The 19855-nt window shown below is 63.7% G+C and overlaps 1 protein-coding gene across 2 annotated transcripts in view; it reads left to right on the forward strand.

The window, feature by feature from the left end:
• PRKCB (protein kinase C beta) overlaps positions 1 to 19855 on the forward strand; it is a 131363-nt gene that overhangs the window by 56889 nt on the left and 54619 nt on the right. For both annotated transcript variants that reach the window (XM_075435985.1, XM_075435986.1), the window contains exons 4-5: positions 7356 to 7467; positions 8913 to 9041. In XM_075435985.1, the coding sequence (XP_075292100.1) occupies positions 7356 to 7467; positions 8913 to 9041 (241 nt within the window). The remainder of the gene's footprint in view (positions 1 to 7355; positions 7468 to 8912; positions 9042 to 19855) is intronic.

Below are 19855 nucleotides of genomic sequence, written 5' to 3' on the forward strand. Positions count from 1 at the left end.
CACGCGCAGCGTCGCCGGGTCCCGGGCTGGTGCTTGCAGCAGGGCGCGGGGAGGGTCCCTCCACCTTCCCACCTCTGCTTTATTCCCTGGAGCATTCGGGCAAACGAGGGCCGGCAGCAATTAGCAGGGAGACTTCAGCAGCAGAACGAACGAAGGTGCCACTTGTGCTGCCTGGAAACCAGCAGCTCCTTCTGGTTCCTCCTTGCTGGGGTCTCCTGCAGTGGGAAGCGGTGCCCGCGGCGGGGTAGCCCCTTTGCGGAGGATGGCATTGGGGGTCCTCGGCTGGAGGTGGGCTGCATGGCTGCCTTCCCCTCCTCCCACCACGCCTGTTGAGCCAGAGCCTGCCCGAAGGCACCGAGCACCCTCATGCCCCGGTCCTGCCTTGCAGAGCGGGACCCCGAGCTCTCCTCGCGTCTCGCGTGCCTCTGGGATGCTCCGCTCCACGAGCAGATCTTCACAGCCTGGCTGCCACTTGCCGCTTGCTTTCGTCTTGCTAATGAACTTCTCCGGCTCTCGCGGCGTGCCATCTGCCCCCCGCGCGAGGGCACAGCTCGCTGCTCCCGCCGCGGGCAGCCGGTGACGGTTCCCGAGGGATGAAGATGTATCTGCCGTGCTCCCTCCCGGCACCTTCCGGTGCTTCCCTGGCCCCGCCGGACCCAGCCCGCGTGTCCTCAGCCCTGCGAGCAGAAGGCTCTCCCCTCGTTTTCCTGGCGTGCGCGCGGCCGGTTCGCAGCCCTCGGGCCAGAGGAGGGGGCGATGGGGTCCGTGCTGGGGCTGAGCTGGGTTTGTGCAGAGCGTGGCTGCCGGGGGGTGGGGGGTGCAGCCTGTGCCCCCAGCGTGGCACTGGTGGGGGGTCTGGAAGCGAAGCGTCCCGCGAGCAGGGGGTGGCTTGGGGGCTCCGTGCTGCTTCGGGCAACCCGAGGCTGCGGGGAAAGCCCCGTGGGAGCCCCGTTCTGGCGGAGAGCGTACGCTGTAATAAAATGGCTCTCGAGGCACGTGCAAGACAACAAACATTTCCAAACGATGTTGAGATGCTAACGCTGCTCAGGGAGAAGCGGAGTTTGGCTGTTTTCGCTGCTCGGTGGGAGAGTGGATTTTATTTGGTGCTGGCAGCAGCAGGAGAAGAATAACTGTCATCCGTGTCCCTCTGCCGTTGCCTGACGAGCAGATGAGATCTTTGGTCAATAAAAATGTATGAACTTGCTGGAAGCTGCCCAGGAAAGCTGTCAAGGGCAGGCTTCATCTGCGGCCGCGTGGTTGACGTGGCAGCAGCCCAAGCCGTGATGCTGGTGCCTGTGGGCAGGGGGGCTGGGGGGCTGCTGGCCGTGCCGGGGGGCTGCTGGCCGTGCCGGGGGGGGGTTCTGTGGCTGTAGTGCTGTAACCGGTAGGAAAATCGTTTTGGCACAGCGGTGTCGGTCCCCTGCGAGGCGCGGCGTGCTGTGGCAGGCTGCCACGGCGGGACGGCGTCGATGGAAGGGGCAGCCCGAGCCTCGCTGGCTTGCCTGCAGCAGGACCTGTGCTTTCCCCCTGCAGGTGACCTTCTTCAGGAGAGTCCCTAGGGTTTAGCAGGGCTCTCCCCATTGCAACAAAGATCTGTCGCCCATGTTCACTCGTTCCTCAGTCTCCTTGCTTGGTTTTTGCTGGGGCTTGGAGCTGTTTCTCACTGAAAGCGTTTGGCCAGCCCTGTGCAAGCAGGAGGTGCAGCCCCAGGGCAGCAGCTCCTGGCTGCAGGTTCCCATCAGGATGGAGAAGGGCTGTCCTTGCCAGAGAAGGGCTGTCCTCGCCCAAACGCAGGGTCCCCATCGCTGGTGGCCCTGGTTGCCTTCAGCTCATCTTCTCCCATCACCTCCTGGCTTCGGTGACAGGAACTGGAGCAGCAAGAGGACACTGCCCGGAGCAGTCTCCTTCGCGCCCCTGACCCAGGGACCGTGACTTCTCTGGAGGGAAGGACCAGCTCTTCTCCCCGGCGTCACCTTTAGAGCTGCTGTTAGGCGACTTCTGGCCCTGTGTACCGGGGGAATATTCCTCAGCAGCAACGTGGGAACAAAGCGCAAGGTTTTAGGCGTCGCGTGCCCTGCGTGCCGCCCGTCGGGAGCGGGCAGCGAGCTGTCGCGGTGCTGTGTGTGCTACGCAGGTCACTTGAAAATGTCTCTTCGCACGAGCTGCGTTGATTCTTCCTCGGAAGAGAGGATTTAAAGCTCTCTCTGCAGCGAGGTGGGGAAAGCAGGAGCGCATAATTTTGACTCAAACCTCTGTGGCTGTTCTGTGGAGTCCAGGGAATTCTGACAGTACGAAGGATTAAAACAGCCCCAGCCGTCGGCGCGGGACTGGGCTGCTGCATCCCGGGGGAGCCGGGCTCTGCCGAAGGGCGAGCGCTGCGGTGCTCGGGGAGAGGGGCCTGCGGGAGAAACCCAACCGCCCTGCGTGCGTGACTTATCTTAGAGATGAACCTGAGAGAGCTGGACACGTTTTAAAATGGGTTATGGCTCAGCCGGCTGGGCCGGAGGAAGGGTCTGGTCCTCGCTGCCCCGGGAGAGGCGATGCCCGCATCCCTGAGCCCGACGGAGCTGGGCTCGGTGCGGAGGTGAAGAGCAGCCCCCGCGGCATCCAGCGCAGGGCTTGCGGGCCTGGGGGTGCGGGGGCTGCTGCCCTTGCTTTGCCTGAGAAATGGCTGAGGGGAAAGGCCCTTGCGGGGCAGTCGGTGCTGCGCTGCCCGCACGCCTCGGCTTGCGACGTCGGCCGAGCCTCTGCCCGGTGCCGGGAAGGGGCAGCCGGAGCCGTGGCTGCCATGAGCAGGGACTGACGCTCTGACAGGGCCACCGGCTCCTGCCTGCGCCTGGGTGGCGAGCGGTGGCACCCACACCGGCATCTCCGTCGGGGTGCGGTGGGACGGCGTACAGGGCATCGCTGCGGGCGCTCAGCGAGCTCGGTGGTGGGTACGGCGCTGACGAAAGGCACAGCGGTTGCGGGCCCTGAGCGAGGGTCCGGCTGGGCTGTGTTCAGTGCCTCGAAGGCCACGAGTTGATTACTCATGAAATAAATTTCTTGGGAGAGCTCGGGCTGCTGCCAGCGCTGGCCCGCAGAGCCGCAGAGCGGGCACAGCTGGTGCCCGTGGTGGCACGGCTGGGAGCAGCTCGAGGTGCGTGCGGCGCTGGGGGGAGCGGGGGGCTGCGAGGTTTGCTCTGCAAGCCGGGGGTGCAGTGCTGCACGGGCTCCTTTCCCACCAGGAACCTGCTGTCTGGGCTTGTTCAGCCTGGAGAAGAGAAGGCTGCGAGGGGACCTTAGAAATGCCTCTAAATATCTGCAGGGTGGGGGTCAGGAGGACGGGGCCAGACTCTTTCCAGTGGTGCCCAGCGACAGGACAAGGGGCAACGGGCACAAACTGAAGCAGAGGAAGCTCCAACTGAACCCGAGGAAGAACTTCTTCCCTCTGAGGGTGACGGAGCCCTGGCCCAGGCTGCCCAGGGAGGCTGTGGAGTCTCCTTCTCTGGAGATATTCCAGCCCCCCTGGCCGCGGTGCTGTGCCCCCTGCTCTGGGTGACCCTGCTTGGGCAGGGGGTTGGGCTGGGGGACCCACAGAGGGCCCTGCCAACCCCACCATGCTGGGATTCTGTCCGGTGAGACGCAGGAGCCGGCTGCCGGGTCGGTGCTGCAGGGTACCGGCTCGCAGTCAGCAGCTGCTCCGCTCCTTCCCCAGCCGCCGCTTTGGGTCCCTCGTCCGGGCTCCCACCCACGGGGTGGGCACGCGTCCTCCGCTCCGAGGACGGCAGATCTGCGGCAGCGCCGAGTAGAAAGGTCGGGGCCTCTCGGTGCGGTGAAACGCTCCTCATGGCGTTTGCAGCTCTGCTCCCAAGAAAGCTTTTTCCGCTCGGTTCTTCAGGGCCGGCTCCGTGCTGGCGGGGAGGAGGAGGAGGAGGAGGAGCACCTCGCCTGTTCTTGGCAAACTTCTGTTTAACCATTCTTGTTTTAAGTCTCTCAGCATCTCCACGTGGGGTGATCTCGTCATCCCTGTCTCTGTGGTACAAAAATAGTCTCTTTGTAAAATGACTTCAGCCTTGCTCGAGAAGGAAATCCACGCTTTGCAGCTTCTGGCCCCTTCGGAAGCTCCGGTCAAGGTGAAACGGCCCTCCCCCCCCCCCCCCCCCCCCAACCCCGGCAGCCAGAGATGCAGCTCTGCCTCCGTCCCCTCGCAGCCGTTGGGCTCTGGCCCTCCGGGTGCGAGGTCCCTGCAGCGCAGGGGTCGGGAGCAGAGGGTGAAGCCCCCGTGAGGGATGCGGACCCCCCCCGGGTGGAGGGACCCCGGGATGCCGAGGGAGCGGTGTGGGAAGCCGCGGCCGTTCCCGTGCCAGCGCGCTCCTGCCGCCGCGGCACTGCTCGATGTGCTGTCTCCGGCTGCTGTAACTCTCCCTTCCAGTGGGAATTTAAAATCCTTGGCATGAAGTGGAAACAGGCTCGTTTCGCATTAAGCTGGTGTTTCTGTATGAATGATGAACGCTTTCATTTGCCGGAACAGGAATATCTGTTTCCAGAAGGGAACGCAGAAACTGGAGCGCTCGGGGGCGATTCCTCCCGGCGTCACGCGTGGGGTTCGGCTGGCACGTGGCCGCTGCCCGAGCGCCCCGTGCCCTCGCCCCGCCGCGCTGGGGGGCCGGTGCCCGGGCATCCCTGCGGCACGGTGCGGCTGGGCTCCGGGCGCGGTGGCGGGGGGCTCTGGGGGTGCGTGGGTCAGCGTCCGACCGGCCGGCCACCTCCCTTCTCCTGGGACGGCGGCAGAAACCAGCTGCTCGTTTTCTTGGGTGCCTCGTCGCCAGGGAGGGAGCCCGAGCCGTTCCTGCCCGCGTGCTGGTGGGCTTGGGGGCTCTGCCCCGTGCCCGCAGGCGTTGGGCTGCCCGCGCCGGGGGCTGCTTCACGCCGATTACAGGCAAAGCTGCTTACGGGGACGGTCCTGAGCTGCTGGACGAACAGAGCTCGGGTTATGAAGTCGAGCAGGGTATGTTTTGAAGGGCTTGCAGCACGTCCATGGAAGGACCTGGCTAAGCCCCTGCGGAAGGTGCCCGGGTTTGTGGCGGGGTCTGCCCGTGCTTCGGGCAGCGGGGCTCGGTGCCCCCCCGCCTGTCGGCTGCCCGCGCTGTGCCCGCCCGAAGCCATCGCGGGGGGAAATTCACCTCCTGCCTCCTCTTCTAGCCTGACATCCAGGTTGAAGCTTTTCTGTGCTCCCTTACACTTCTGGGGAGTGGGAAGGCTTTCAGATGCAGAGGGTGGCTTAATGATCTGCCTTGCTGGTCGCAGAAGATGGGTGAGTCGTGCACCCTCGTCCTCTCGGGCTTCGTGCGAGGCCGCTGGCGCGTGAGCTGCCGACAGGCGCGCGGCGCTCGGTGTCCAGAAGAGGTTTGCTGTGGGTTGGGTGCAAGGTATTTTCAGTGTCTAGTACGTTTGCTGAGGCACCTACCTAATCCCTTGCGCAGGGATTGAATTAAAGGAAGCTCGATTACTCGTCCACCTTTCTGGTGTCACTGAAGCTATCCAGGATGCTATGAAATAACGCACAATATTAGTGATTAATGCAGCTGGGAGCCTCGATGCAATAGCGGTAGCAAAATTAATCTCAGGGGAAGGTAATGTATTGGCAGCTATGTTATAGTTTGGTTCTGACTCCACTCTTTGTTTTTTTATTCAGCTTACAGTGCCCTGAAGAGGTGTCTCTGCTCGTGCCCGGGCACCTTTCCAGGCAATTGCAAAGCCAGTCAGCTCAAATGACCGAGCCAGGAGCTGTGCCTCATCCCTAACCCTGCAACAATTAACCTGAGATCAAATTAAGCCAGCTGCTACTTGCCATAGCCTCCCCCCTTGCCTCTGTGTGCCACTACCAAGCGTGCTGAGCGCCCAGGCCGGCTGCCCCAGCACCCTCCGCTGCAAAGCCGTGCCGCTCTGGGCTCTGCCTGCGGGAGCAGCACTGCCCGCCCCGGCATCCCCTCGGCTCTGCCCGGCTGTGCCCGTGGTCCCAGCGTGGTCCCAGCATCACATGGGCTCTGCCCAGATGTGCCTGTGGTCCCGGCATGGTCCCAGCATCCCCTCGGCTCTGCCCGGCTGTGCCTGTGGTCCCAGCGTGGTCCTGGCATCGCCTGGGCTCTGCCCGGCTGTACCCGTGGTCCCGGCATCCCCTCGGCTCTGCCCGGCTGTGCCCATGGTCCCAGCGTGGTCCTGGCATCACCTGGGCTCTGCCCGACTGCGCCCGTGGTCCCAGCATGGTCCCAGCATCACCTGGGCTCTGCCCGGCGGTGCCCGTGGTCCCAGCATGGTCCCGGCATTGCCTTGGCTCTGCCTGGCGGTGCCCGTGGTCCCAGCGTGGTCCCGGCATCACCTGGGCTCTGCTCAGCTGCGCTCGAGGTCCTGATGGTGACGTCCCCCCCTGGCAGTGGGGTTTCTCCAGCTCCTGGGCCAGGCAGCGAGTACCAGGGTGCTGCTGGGGCTCTGCGTTTGCTGCCCCGGCTTCTCCAGCAGCCACAGCAGCTGAAACCCATGGTGTCCACGCTGCGCTGGGGCCAGCAGGAGACGTCCGGTTGCTTAGTCCTGTCCCCGGCGTAACTTCGCGTTGTCTTGAGGGTGCTCTGCGCTGGGCTGGGTAACTGAAGTTGGATCAGGGCTTCCCGAATTGTCGTGTCTTGCATGGGAGATACCAAGAAATACCACATCCGTGGTCTGCCTGCGTCGGTTGTTCCAGCGGTTGATCCTCTCTCCCTGCTGAGAAGTTGTTTCTTGTTTGAAGTTGTTTGGCTTTAGCTTCGGTGGAGCCTTGCTGGAGTCCAGCGGCCCTGCTCGCACGGTGCCCGGGATGAACTGGGCTCCCTGGGGCCGCGCACTCGGCTGTTGCAGAGAAGTTTCCAGAAGGCTCAAAATGAATTCCAGTGTGCCCTAAGCAGCTTGGTTCCCTGGGAGCATGCAGGGGGGGCTGGCACCGGCGCACAAAGGTGTTTACTGGGCGGTCTGAAGAGGGATGGAAATCACGGGTGGTTTTTCTGCTTTACCCCACTGGGTTGACGTGGAAGTTGAGCGATGTCCAGCCCTCGCGTTGGCTCTTAGGTACCAGCTTCACCTGGTGTTTTCTATGCTAAGACCGAGTACTTCAAAGTGATCAATCCCAGACAATCCCTGCGTTGCTTGTTCATTGTTATGGCAACACGTATAGAGCTGGATCGTGGTGGCTGCTGGAAGAGGTCCACGTCGGTCGGTGGCTGTTGACTGACGGCCATTAACAGCCCCTCGGAAGCCAGCTGGCACGTGAAATGCGGAGAGCGGTGCTGCCCTGCCAATATTTGATTCAAGTTTATAATCTTTATCTTTTATTTCCCCCCTAGGATCCCCGGAGCAAACACAAATTCAAAATCCACACGTACTCCAGCCCCACCTTCTGTGACCACTGCGGGTCGTTGCTGTACGGGCTCATTCACCAGGGGATGAAATGTGACAGTAAGTGACGTGGCCGGGGGCTGCGGCGGTGGGGGGCCCTGGAAACCCGGGGCAGGGGCTCCCCGCCGAGAGCCTGACCCCTCCGCCACCGGAGCAGAGCCCACTGCTGCACCCGGGGGCTGGGCACCAGTGGGCACCTTCCCACCTCTCGTGGGGAGCCCCATGAGCCCCGCAGGGAGCGGGGAGGGAAAGGCATCCATTGGGGGGGGTCCTGCCTGCATCACCCCCGCAGCATCACCTGCACCCCCTGCACCCTCCGCAGCATCACCCCCCTCCGCAGCATCATCTTCCCCCCGCAGCACCCCCCGCAGCATCCATCCCCCCCTCCCTGAGCATCCCCTCCGGCTGCGGTTCTCGCCATGCTGGCCCCTGAGCCCGGGGGCTGCTGTGGGGCTGCTGTGGGGCTGCAGTGGGGGCTGCAGTGGGGGCTGCAGGGGGGCTGCGGGGGGCTGCAGGGGGGGCTTCAGGGGGGCTGCAGTGGGTGCTGCAGGGGGCCTGTGGGGGGCTGCAGGGGGGCTGCAGTGGGTGCTGCAGGGGGGCTGCAGTGGGGGCTGCAGTGGGTGCTGCAGGGGGGCTGCAGGGGGGCTGCAGGGGGGCTGCAGTGGGGGCTGCAGTGGGTGCTGCAGGGGGGCTGCTGCGGGGGGGGCCACAGTGGGGCTGCAGGGGGGCTGCAGTGGGGGCTGCAGGGAGGCTGCTGCGGGGGCCTGCTGCGGGGGGCTGCTGCGGGGCTGCAGCCTCTCCCGGGCCCCTGGCTCTGCCCAAACCCCAGGCCCGGGAGCACCCGGGGGGTGAAAGAAGAGGGAGAGGCCGGAGAGAGCGCTGGGTGATTCTCCGAGTTCATCCTGCGCGTTGCTGGTGAGAAGCGGGGTGCGCGCGCGGCAGCTGCCGGGGTGCTGCCGCCGTCTGCAGGGAGCAGCTCGCTCTGCTCGCCGTGTGCTGCCTTCCCCACAAACAGAGCCGCTTGCTGACGGCTGTGGGAACAGCGTATTCGTTACCGCCTTTAAAGCGCTACCAAGTGGAAATTAATTTCTTTAAAATATTAATTTTTATTTATTTTTTTTGTATATGTACATTTTTATACACATATATACACACAGACATACGCAGGCAATTTTTAACGCCCCTTCTCAGCCCCTGTGGACCTGCCTGCCCAGCGCTGCACCATGGGTGTGGTGGAGAGAAGCTGGAGCAGGCAGCAGGACTGGAGTCAGGGTGAAAGGCTCGGCGTGTCTGCCGGCGAGACCCAGAGCTGCTGCTGGTGCTGGGTCCCTGCAGTGGGGTCTCCGGCTGCGTTCCAAGGTCCCTTTGCTGCCTGTTCATCCCAGAATCCCTCACAAATGTCCACGTTTAAAAGGAGGACAAGTTCTCCCCCCCCCAACCCCCTGAACGCCCCGCGAGCTTCGGCAGAAGGCGCTGAGTGTCCCTTTCTCTCTCTCCGCCCGCAGCCTGCATGATGAACGTGCACAAGCGCTGCGTGATGAACGTCCCCAGCCTCTGCGGGACGGACCACACCGAGCGCCGGGGACGGATATACATCAGGGCTGACATCGAGAAGGAGGTGCTCACCGTCGTAGGTAGGTGTGCGACCCGGCGCAGCCCTGCGCGGGGGGTCACCCGCCTGCCCCTCGCCGCGGTGGATCCGGGGAGCGGGGTGCCCAGCGTGTGACTGCCCGGGAGCCGGTGCCTGGCGAGGCAGGACCAGGCTCTGAGCCTGCTCCAGGCACGCTCCTGTCCTCTGGCAAGCGTTGCCTGGGGCTCTGGAGGCTTCACCAGTTACAGACACTTCGAACTGCTCCTCGAGCCCTGCCAAACTTCAGTGTCCACAGCGAACCGGGGAGGGGTGGCAGAACCTTCCTCCGTTCTCCATCCTGGAGAGCAGCTCTGCGGAGAGGGACCTGGGTGTCCTGGTGGACGACAGGGTGACCATGAGCCAGCAGCGTGCCCTGGGTGCCAAGAAGGCCAACGGGATCCTGGGGTGCATGAGGAGGAGTGTGGGCAGCAGGGCGAGGGAGGTTCTCCTCCCTCTCTGCTCTGCCCTGGGGAGGCCCCATCTGCAGTGCTGTGTCCAGGGCTGGGCTCCCCAGTTCCAGAAAGATGAGGAGCTACTGGAGAGAGTCCAGCGGAGGGCTACGAGGATGAGGAGGGGACTGGAGCATCTCTCCTCCGAGGAGAGGCTGAGGGAGCTGGACTTGTTCAGCCTGGAGAAGAGAAGGCTGAGAGGGGACCTTATACATGCTTACAAATATCTGCAGGGTGGGGGTCAGGAGGACGGGGCCAGACTCTTTCCAGTGGTGCCCAGCGACAGGACAAGGGGCAATGGGCACAAACTGGAGCAGAGGAAGCTCCAGCTGAACCCAAGGAAGAACTTCTTCCCTCTGAGGGTGACGGAGCCCTGGCCCAGGCTGCCCAGGGAGGCTGTGGAGTCTCCTCTGGAGATATTCCAGCCCCGCCTGGCCGCGGTGCTGTGCAGCCTGCTCTGGGTGACCCTGCTTGGGCAGGGGGTTGGGCTGGGGGACCCACAGAGGGCCCTTCCAACCCCTACTATTCTGTGATTCTGTGATTCTGGGAGACAGGGCCAGAAGAGGCTGCGGGCTCAGCAGAGACCCCTGCCCTGCCCTGAGCGTCCCGGGGACCCGACAGCCCCGCACGGTGAAGCCGCTTGTCGCCCATCGTGGTTTCCTCTGTCCTGGCACTCCTCCGTTCTCAGCTTGCAGCAGGAAACAGGATCATCCTGTCTCTGAAGGCTTTTTCCCCCCGGATTTTGAGTTCCCAGGAGATACTGCTTCCCCCTGACCTGCTGGCATCTCGTAAAGCCTCTTGTCCCCTGCGTGGAGATCAGACGGAGGACGCGCCGCTCGCCGTCGGGCGCTGGTGCCAGCCGCTCGCGCTGCGGGTCCCGGCGGGGGGTCGGAGGCAGGGAGAGCTCGCCGTGGGCAGGGTGGGCAGCGTGCCTGGAGCTGGGGTTTGGCCCACGAGGGCTGAGCCGGGGAAGGAGGCTTCTGCCCACGCTGGGTGAGCCGGCAGCGCCGGGCGGGTACGGTCTCCGCGGGCGGCTGCCGAGCTGTTCCCGGTTATTCGCAGGGTGAGTTCAGAGCGCGGGGTGTGAAATGCCGCCTGCCTGCCCACGCTGCAGAGGTCAGCCCCGCTCTGAGCGGGCGCGGGGAGTGCCAGGCTGGTGGCACCGATGACGAGGACCGGGTCCTTCTCTGCCGTCCCACCAGCTTCGGCTGGCTCCTCCTGGAGAAGTCTGGTTTCCAGCACCCCACGGGGGTGGGCTGGCGGCAGGAGACGCTGCGGCATCCCCGGGGTTTACTTCGGGGGGACGGGGTCAGCTCCGAGGCGTCCCACTGTGCTCCTCGCCGCGGGATCCCCGAGGGAGGGCATGCGGCCGCGGGGCTCTCGCGGTCTCACTGCTCCCTGCTTGGGAGGGCAGGCTCGGCAGAGCGGGTCCGAACGGGGATGGCTGCAACACGTGGGGTCCCTCGTCTGCTTCGGCAAGGGGCGGCCCGAGCCGGCCCCCGGGTGACGGGGACCGAGGGGAGCGTTGGTCCGTGCCTCGCGTAGGGGAACGCTCGGGTTTAGTCCCGGACCAGCTGGAGAAGCAAGCCCTGTCTGCTGGGGAGAAAGGTGGGGACACAATTTAACAGGGTCTGTAGTGGTAGGACAAGGGGTGATGGCTTTAAAAGAGGGGAGATTCAGAGCGGGTACATGGAAGGAATTTTTTAGGATGAGGTTGGTGAAACCCTGGCTCAGGTTGCCCAGAGTGGTGGGAGATGCCCCATCCCTGGAACCATCCCAGGCAGGGTTGGACGGGGCTCTGGGCACCCTGATCCGTTTGGAAATGTCCCTGCCCATGGCAGGGGGTTGGGCTGGGTGGCCCTGACAGGTCCCTTCTCACCCAAACCAGTCAGTGATGCTGTGATCTGGGAGTGCGGAGAAGAGCCAGGGTCCTTTCTGGCCTAGAGGGCCACCAGAAATGGTTCCAAGAACAGCAACAAGTTACTGAAAGTATTAGTGAAAAAAATGATAGAAGTTGTGCTGGGTTTTTTTTTTATTATTTTTTCTTATTTATCCTTAAAGGAGAGCTTCAGCGACCCGCACAGAGCTTCCTTTCACAGAAGTCCTGCTTCCCGGGTGCTCTCCCTCCGGGGGACGCGGGGCGATGGGCACCCAGGCTCCCGTCGGAGGCCGATGGGCGCGGAGCTCGCCCTCCCGCTGGCACCCAGGGCTCCCTGCCGCCGGAGCCGTGTCCAGGGCCGGTTTTCCAGGACCTGGCCTCTCCCTGCCAAAAACGCGGCAACGCAAACCCAGCCGTTATCCGAGGGCTTTGCCTTCTTGCGGCAAAGAGTCGCTGGGGGGAGGAATCACAGAACCCCAGCATGGCAGGGTTGGCAGGGACCTCTGTGGGTCCCCCAGCCCAGCCCCCTGCCCAAGCAGGGTCACCCAGAGCAGGGGGCACAGCACCGCGGCCAGGCGGGTCTGGAATATCTCCAGAGAAGGAGACTCCACAGCCTCCCTGGGCAGCCTGGGCCAGGGCTCCGTCACCCTCAGAGGGAAGAAGTTCTTCCTCGGGTTCAGCTGGAGCTTCCTCTGCTCCAGTTTGTGCCCGTTGCCCCTTGTCCTGTCGCTGGGCACCACTGCAAAGAGTCTGGCCCCATCCTCCTGACCCCCACCCTGCAGATATTTAGAGGCATTTCTAAGGTCCCCTCTCAGCCTTCTCTTCTCCAGGCTGAACAAGCCCAGCTCCCTCAGCCTCTCCTCGTAGCAGAGATGCTCCAGTCCCCTCCTCATCCTCGTAGCCCTGTGCTGGACTCTCTCCAGTAGCTCCTCATCTTTCTGGAACTGGGGAGCCCAGCACTGGACCCAGCACTGCAGATGGGGCCTCCCCAGGGCAGAGCAGAGGGGGAGGAGACCCTCCCTGACCTGCTGCCCACACTCCTCTGGATGCACCCCAGAAAACGGACAGGCAGGAGCGAGCAGGGACAGGCAGGAGCAGGCAGGGACGGGCAGGGACGGGCAGGAGCGGGCAGGGACAGGAAGGGACGGGCAGGGACAGGCAGGGACAGGCAGGGCGCGTGCCTGCAGGTGGCAGCACGGGCCCGGCGATGGAGCCGAGGATCCCGGCGCTTCCATTTTTCCGTCGCCTGGACGGGTTTGCCAGGAATTTGCCGTGCGCTTTTCGGCGGCGGGTTTTTCTTTTCTCTCTCTATGATTTTTTTAAATTTTTTTCTTTCTTTGTGTAGACAACCTGTAACTCCCCACGGAAAGCACAGCTTTTTGGTTAAAGGGAGCGCGCGGTTCGGCCAAGGACACCGCGTTTGCTTCGCTGTTTCGCCGGGGTCCCGGGGCCGGCCGCAGCTGCAGCTTTTTTACAGCTCTTGGCACAGCTGGGCCTGCTGCAGCACGGTCTGCCAGGTACTGAGGTCGTAAAAATTAGAATAATAACATGAGAATGATCCAAGTTTCGATATTTTTAACCCATCCTTAGTTCTGGAGAAGCAGGGTGCGCCTCGGAGCTGCAGGGTGGGAGACTGGAACCGTGCCGGCCCCGGGGGGTCGCTGAGGCTTCGCGCAGCGCAGGGCAGGGGGCTGGAAATCAGCAGCCGAACCCCCAGGTTTCTCAAACCCCACAAAATGTGCTGAGGACAGCCCTGCCTGGCTCTCGGTGAGGGTGGCTGCCATCCGCCGCGTGGGATTTAACCAAGCCAGCCGCGTTGTGCCTGGCCGACGCGGGGGTGAGAAGCCTGGTGGCGGGGACCAGCCCCGTGCGGCTCTGCTGCCCGTCCGGGGGGCACAGCCCGGGGCTGGGGTCCCACGCAGCCGCAGCTCTGCAGGGCTGGGGTCCCACGCAGCTGCAGCTCTGCTGGTCTGCAGGGCTGGGGGTCCCACGCAGCCGCAGCTCTGCAGGGCTGGGGTCCCACGCAGCCGCAGCTTGTGTGGCTCTGCTGCCCATCTCAGGGGGCACAGCCCGGGGCTGGGGTCCCACGCAGCCGCAGCTCTGCCGGTCTGCAGGGCTGGGGTCCCACACAGCCGCATCTCTGCAGGGCTGGGGTCCCACGCAGCCGCAGCTCTGCAGGGCTGGGGTCCCACGCAGCCGCAGCTCTGCAGGGCTGGGGTCCCACGCAGCCGCAGCTTGTGTGGCTCTGCTGCCCATCTCAGGGGGCACAGCCCGGGGCTGGGGTCCCACGCAGCCGCAGCTCTGCCGGTCTGCAGGGCTGGGGTCCCACACAGCTGCAGCTCTGCAGGGCTGGGGTCCCACGCAGCCGCAGCTCTGCAGGGCTGGGGTCCCACGCAGCCGCAGCTCTGCAGGGCTGGGGGTCCCACGCAGCCGCAGCTCTGCAGGGCTGGGGTCCCACGCAGCCGCAGCTTGTGTGGCTCTGCTGCCCATCTCGGGGGGCACAGCCCGGGGCTGGGGTCCCACGCAGCCACAGCTTTGCCGTTCTGCAGGGCTGGGGGTCCCACACAGCTGCAGCTCTGCAGGGCTGGGGTCCCACGCAGCCGCAGCTCTGCAGGGCTGGGGTCCCACGCAGCCGCAGCTCTGCAGGGCTGGGGCTCCCATGCAGCCGCAGCTCTGCAGGGCTGAGCCCAGAGCAGCACAACGGGAACCTGTGGAGCTGCCCTTCCTAATTAGCCTCCCAGCTCTGGGGTCGGCGGTGTTAATCGCCCCGTGATGCTCGCGGCAGCTCTGTTACAGCTCCTTTCAGGCCACCCCTGGAACGCAGCTGTAGAATGGGCGTGCAGGGAGCGCAGCCTTGCGCGCTGCGGTCGCAGCCCTGCGTCGTTGCCGCTGTCTGCGCCTGCTCGGAGCTTGCTGAAGCACCGGGGTTTGTCGGTGTTCCCAGTGATTAAAAATGCGTGGCTTTGCCTAATAAAAGGGCACCTGGACAAATAACCGGCGCCTTCCCAGTGCCTGTGGCTCCGCGCCCTTGGCTCGGCGCGGTGAGGTGCGGAGCGTGTCCCCCCGGCTCCGTGCTGGGGACGGGGCTCGTGGCTCCGCCGGCCAAAGGCGCTTTCCAAAATACGGGAGGTTTCTGAGGGCACAAACCACTCTGCATCTCCTCCAGCAAAGCACTTCGATACGAGCCCTTGGCAAGCGCTTCTCTTCCGAAGCATCAACACCAGCTGTGTGGGGACTGCGTGGTCAGCGTCCCCCGGCTCGGAGCGAAAGCCTGGGAGCGAGGGCCCCGACCCCCCCGCTGACCCCCTCCCTGGGATGGGGACACTGGGGGTTCTGCTTTGTGCAGGGGGGGACCCGGCTGCAGGTGACAGCTCTGGCTCGGCCATGCTGGCTCCGCGGGGCTGGTTTGGCTGGTGGTCCCCGGCTGTGCCAGGCGCCCGGTGTGGGGTCCCGGTGGGATGCAGGCTGTGGCTCGGAGCCGGAGCAGCCGCCATGGAGCTGAGCAGCAGCGGGAACGCGTGTGGACGTCTGGCGTTTGGGCTGGCTGGAGTTCAAAGCGCTGATCTTCAGCGCCGAACAGACCCGGACCCGGGGGGTGAGTGCAGGAGGCTGGAAAAGCCCGAGGAGCGGGCTGGAAGTGGCTGGCGCTAAGCGCATCGTTTTAAATCGCGGTGAAGCGTCCTTGCAGGCGGTGCTGGGAGCGGGTCCCGGGAGCGTCCTCGGCAGCAGCGACCTGAGCTGCCTGGGCTCAGGCTCCTGGCGCGCCGGGCGGGGAGAGGGCTCCGGTTCTGCCTTCCTTATCCCAACACCGTGATTTTCGTAACACGATATTTGGAGTCTCTTCCACGTCTGGAAAGGCGCATGCAGGTTGCGCGGTGTTTTCCAGCGGTCGTCCGAGCTGAGCATCGCTGGGGAGCCGACATGAGAGCTCTGCTTCTCTCGCCCGCCGCGGAAACCACGGCAAGCTCCCGGCTCTGTCACACGAAGTGGGTGGCGTGGGCTGGGTTATTTAGCTTGAGCTGCTTGACGGAGGAGAAGTCATCTTTTGGGCCTGGTGAGCAAGATTTGGGTACTCTGTGACGTGTCACGTTGCCAAAGGACATTAATTCTTGAGGGTGGTGAAACCCTGGAACGGGTTGCCCAGAGAGGCAGTGGAGGCCCCATCTCTGGAAACATTCAAGACCAGGTTGGACAGGGCTCTGAGCACCCTGGTCTCGTTAGCGGTGTCCCTGCTCGCTGCGGGGGGTTGGACTGGATGACCTCTGGGGGTCCCTTCTGACCCAAAACTTTCTATGATTCTATGATTTTTGGATGCGACTTAAAAGCACTGAATTGGCTCGGGCAGTCTTCACCCCAGTTGATCAGGGGGTCTGGTCCCTCGCACCCAGCGAGTCCGCGGGCGCTTGTCGCTGCTGTCCCCTGCTCTGACATCGCTACAGCGCTTGGCTTTGCCTGAAATATAGAGAGGGGCTTCCCCGGAGCCGGGCGGTGTCCGTCTGTCCGCGAGTGGGATCCTGCCGGCGCACAACGCAGTGGGATGGTGCTGCTCTCCCTGACCCTGCAGGCAGCAGGAACGCACGAGTTTTTCCTGAAGGAAACAAGAAAAAAAGAAACTTGTGAACGTGGCGGCAATCCCGGCGCAGGGGCCGGCTCATCCGCACCCGCGGGCGCGCGAGGGCTGGCTGGGACGCGGCGTGGGGCGGCTGCGGGGGGGATGGGACGGGGGGTGCGTGGCTCTGCACCGGTGGGAGCGGGCGTGCGGGGGGGGACGGGAGCAGACGTGTGCTCACAGCCTGCGCCCTGCTCGGGGCTGCGATCGAGCATCTTATTAGCGGGAAGAGACTGCTGAATAAAGCGGGAAATTGTAGCAAATTAAAATGTCATCAAGGCGTTGCACATTTTTGCTTCCATAATAGAAAAGCTTCCCCGTGCAGATTGCTCTGAGGCCGTTGTGTTGAGACGTGAGGAGCTGAGGATGGGAAGCGGCGGAGCAAGGGAGGGTGGAGGCTGGGCTTGGGGCCATTAAATCTGTCGCTTCTCTTGAGGCAGGAAGGTGTGGGGGGGTCTCTGCTTGCGCGTTGCCCCTCTCCTGCGGCCGAGAGCTGGCTCTTCCTGCTGCTCTTTTCAGGCAGGAATTGCAGCCTGCCTGCGTCGTCGGCGCGTCCCACAGAATCCCAGCATGGTGGGGTCGGCAGGGACCTCTGTGGGTCCCCCAGCCCAACCCCCTGCCCAAGCAGGGTCACCCAGAGCCGGCTGCACAGCACCGCGTCCAGGTGGGTCTTGAATATCTCCAGAGAAGGAGACTCCACAGCCTCCCTGGGCAGCCTGGGCCAGGGCTCCGTCACCCTCAGAGGGAAGAAGCTCTTCCTCGGGTCCCTCTGTGCGTCCCGTCGGGGAGTCCCTGCGCCAAGCGGGGGGCCGGGCAGCTCATCGCGTGTCTCGGGGAGCGGTGGCCTGCGGGGACTAAAAGGCAGCAGCATGGGGACAGGCTGTGCTGCGAACGGGGGGGGTGGGAGGTGGGGGCTGTGACCTGTGTGCGCGTGGAAGCGGAGCGTGCCCCGTCCTCGTGCGAGGGCTGCCGGAGTGTGGGGACGGTGCCGGGCTCCCGCTCCTCCCTTGCCGGCTCCGGCGAAGCCGAGACCCCGTTAGGACCCGTGGCCGCGGGCCGGAGGTCCCAGCCGACAGCCGTGCTGCGCTGGCAGCGTTGGCAGGAGCTGATGAAGTAAAACATTGACCAAAACTGAAACCAATTATGCTGTGATTAGATCAACGAGCTGGAAGTGCGTTAATTAATAATCACCAGCCCAGGAAGATGCAGACATAAGTAGTCTTGTGCCTTCTCTGTTCTATAAGCACGTGCAAATACATTCTTCTGCGGAGCAAGAATTCAGTGTTTTAATGCAGGAGGGCGGTAATGCGAGCGCCGGGTGCTTGCTGGAACGCGGCTGCTGCCGGCCAGGGACAGCGTGTGCTGCTGGGGGGAGGAAGATGAGCGCTGCGGGTCAGCCCGAGAGCCTTCCCCCCCCCAAATCCTGCGCGAGAGGTGTGGAACGGGGGGTGCCGCTGGCGTGGCACATGGCCGGGGCGAGGCGGCTGGGCTCGACCTCCGCTCGCAACGAGCGGGGCTTGCGGACGGGTGGGGTCTGTGGTGGGCACTGGGACGCAGAACCGTCTGCGCTTGGGTGCTGGGATGTGTTGCAGTGGCCTTGCTCGCTCGGAGACGGACGTAGAGGATTTGGCAGCCAGCGTAAGCTGTCTTTACAGCGGGGTAGGAGTGGGTTTTGTTGTAGGCTGCTTTTTTTTTGACCATAAAAGTGAACCCCCATATGGCACTGCGTATTTAGCAGAAAACTTTCTGGTCTTTATTTATCCAGCACGTTAATCCTACCTTCTTCCCACGGAAACCTTGGGTAGCAGCTGTGTGTGGACCCGGGGCCGGCTGCACCCCTTCGTGCAGGGCTGAGCATCGCCCACGCCCTCGGGGCAGGGTGGGCCGGGGCGCAGGAGCAGCGTCCCCTTGGGACCCCCCTGGACGTGGGGAGCAGACCTGGCGCTGGGCTGGGGTCTGCGTCAGCCGCTGCCTTACCCGGGGAGCTGCCGAGGGGCACCAGCCCCCCGTCCTTGGTGTGGGGCTGCTCTTGCCCCAGGTGGAGCACAGTCCTGGGAGCCGAGGGCCAGAAACCGTCCTCTGGAGCCTGGCAGCCCCTTGGCCGGCAGCGGGGCTCGGCGGAGCTGGAGGAAGGGCCATGCCCTGCTCGGGCGGCTGCCATCAGCGGCTGGCTGTGACCCCCACGGCCAGGACGAGCTGCCTGGAAGGGGCTGTGTGCCCTCCTGCTTTGGGCGTTCGTTACGGTGATGTTGCTCCCCGTGTTTTCTACTGGAGATGGGGGTGTCTGAGGTAGGCGTCTCTTCCCAAGCCGGTTCCTGCAGTTATGGCTGGCTGAGCGGTTAAAAGATGTTGTCTGAATAATTTATTTGGAAACTATTGCGAGTTCTGCAGAATAAATTATTCAAATATCGTTTAAACAGCCCGACCTGCCCTGGCCTTAGAAGGCAGAGGGGGTGACATCCCATTCCCATGGCAACGGAGCGGTGTCCCCCCGCCAGCCCCTGCCTCGCTGCAGAGCCCCTGGGCCGGGGAGAGGCTCTTCCTCGCAGAAACCCCCCCGGCACCCTCGCTGCCCCGGCCGAGCCCCGGCACTGCCGAGCTGTGGCTGCTCGTCTTGGTCTGCGGTGGCCTCACCGGGACGCTGGGTCGTGGGCAGCGGGCGCTGGGGGTGCCTCCGGAGCGGGAGGGGGGAAGGAACGGGGGCAGCATCGGGGTTCTTTGTCCGGGGCACCCGGCCATGGGCTGTGTGGTGATGCTTCCCGCACAGGTGGGGCTGTGGGTGCTCGGGGAGGGTCCCTTGGAGGAGGAGGAGGAAGGTGTGGGCGCTGCCGGCACTGCCCCCGACCCCCCAGATCCCGTGCGGTCCGGGACGGGTGACGCCTCGCCTGATGGCAGCCTGGAACCCGGGCGGCTTCTCCTCAGCCATAGCTGGGCTTGGTCCCCAGAGGGATTTAAACCCGCTGCTTTAAATGGGGTCGTAATATTCCTACTCATTGCTATTAATAATGGTGTTATTGCTTCTTAATGATGCACAAAACTGTCAGAAAGTGACAGATGTAAAACTGTTTCACCTCAGATTTGACTGTCGAAGAATCGCCGTAAGCGGTCGGAGGGCAGCGCGTTTCCCCCGACACGCCGTATCGCTGCCACGCTTCTGGAGGTTTTTATTTGTCTTTCGCTTAATTGTCGATTTCTGCTTGAAAAGTCAGAAAGTTACTTAAGGTCATGCAGAAACCTTTTGAGTTTTTAAATGAACAGATAAAATTATTCCCATTAATGAAATTTTTAGGTCTGCATGCTGAGATAATAACGTGAGGTAATCAAATCTGCTGCTTCAGGGCATAAACTGATGGACTGTGAGGGCCAGGAATGATTTTTCCCATTCTGTAAAGAAGCAGAAACAGGCTGATCAACGCCGAAGGCTCAGCCATGTGTCTCCAGAGACGTTCCGCTGGCCGTCGGGGCGGCGAAGCGGGAAGCAGAGTCAGGGCTCCGATCCCACCAGACGGCACCGTGCGTGTTCCCTCTGGAAGGGGCCGCGGGCCGGATCGAGCTCCTGGAACCCCCGGGGTCGGTGCTGCTGCCCGCACCGCGGCCGGGGCCGTCTGCCTCGGGGGTGAGGCGTCCCCGGGGCTTTCTGCTGAGTCCCGGGGCAGGCGCAGGGCGATGGTCCCCGGCACGGACCGTGCCTGCCCTGGACACTTGGTCCTGCGCACGGGCGGGGACCATGGGCTGTCCGCTTGCGGCGCGGAGATGAGATCTTCCCCCAAGGCTCTGATCTCTCCCTGTGCTGCAGGTTGTCGGGGTGATTGAAAATAGTTTTCGTAACGATTTTAAAGCCAGAAGGCAATAAAAGGTAGTAAAAGCTCAGCAGAGTTGCA

Source organism: Opisthocomus hoazin, chromosome 15 (assembly GCF_030867145.1).
Source record: "Opisthocomus hoazin isolate bOpiHoa1 chromosome 15, bOpiHoa1.hap1, whole genome shotgun sequence".
NCBI lineage: Eukaryota > Metazoa > Chordata > Aves > Opisthocomiformes > Opisthocomidae > Opisthocomus > Opisthocomus hoazin.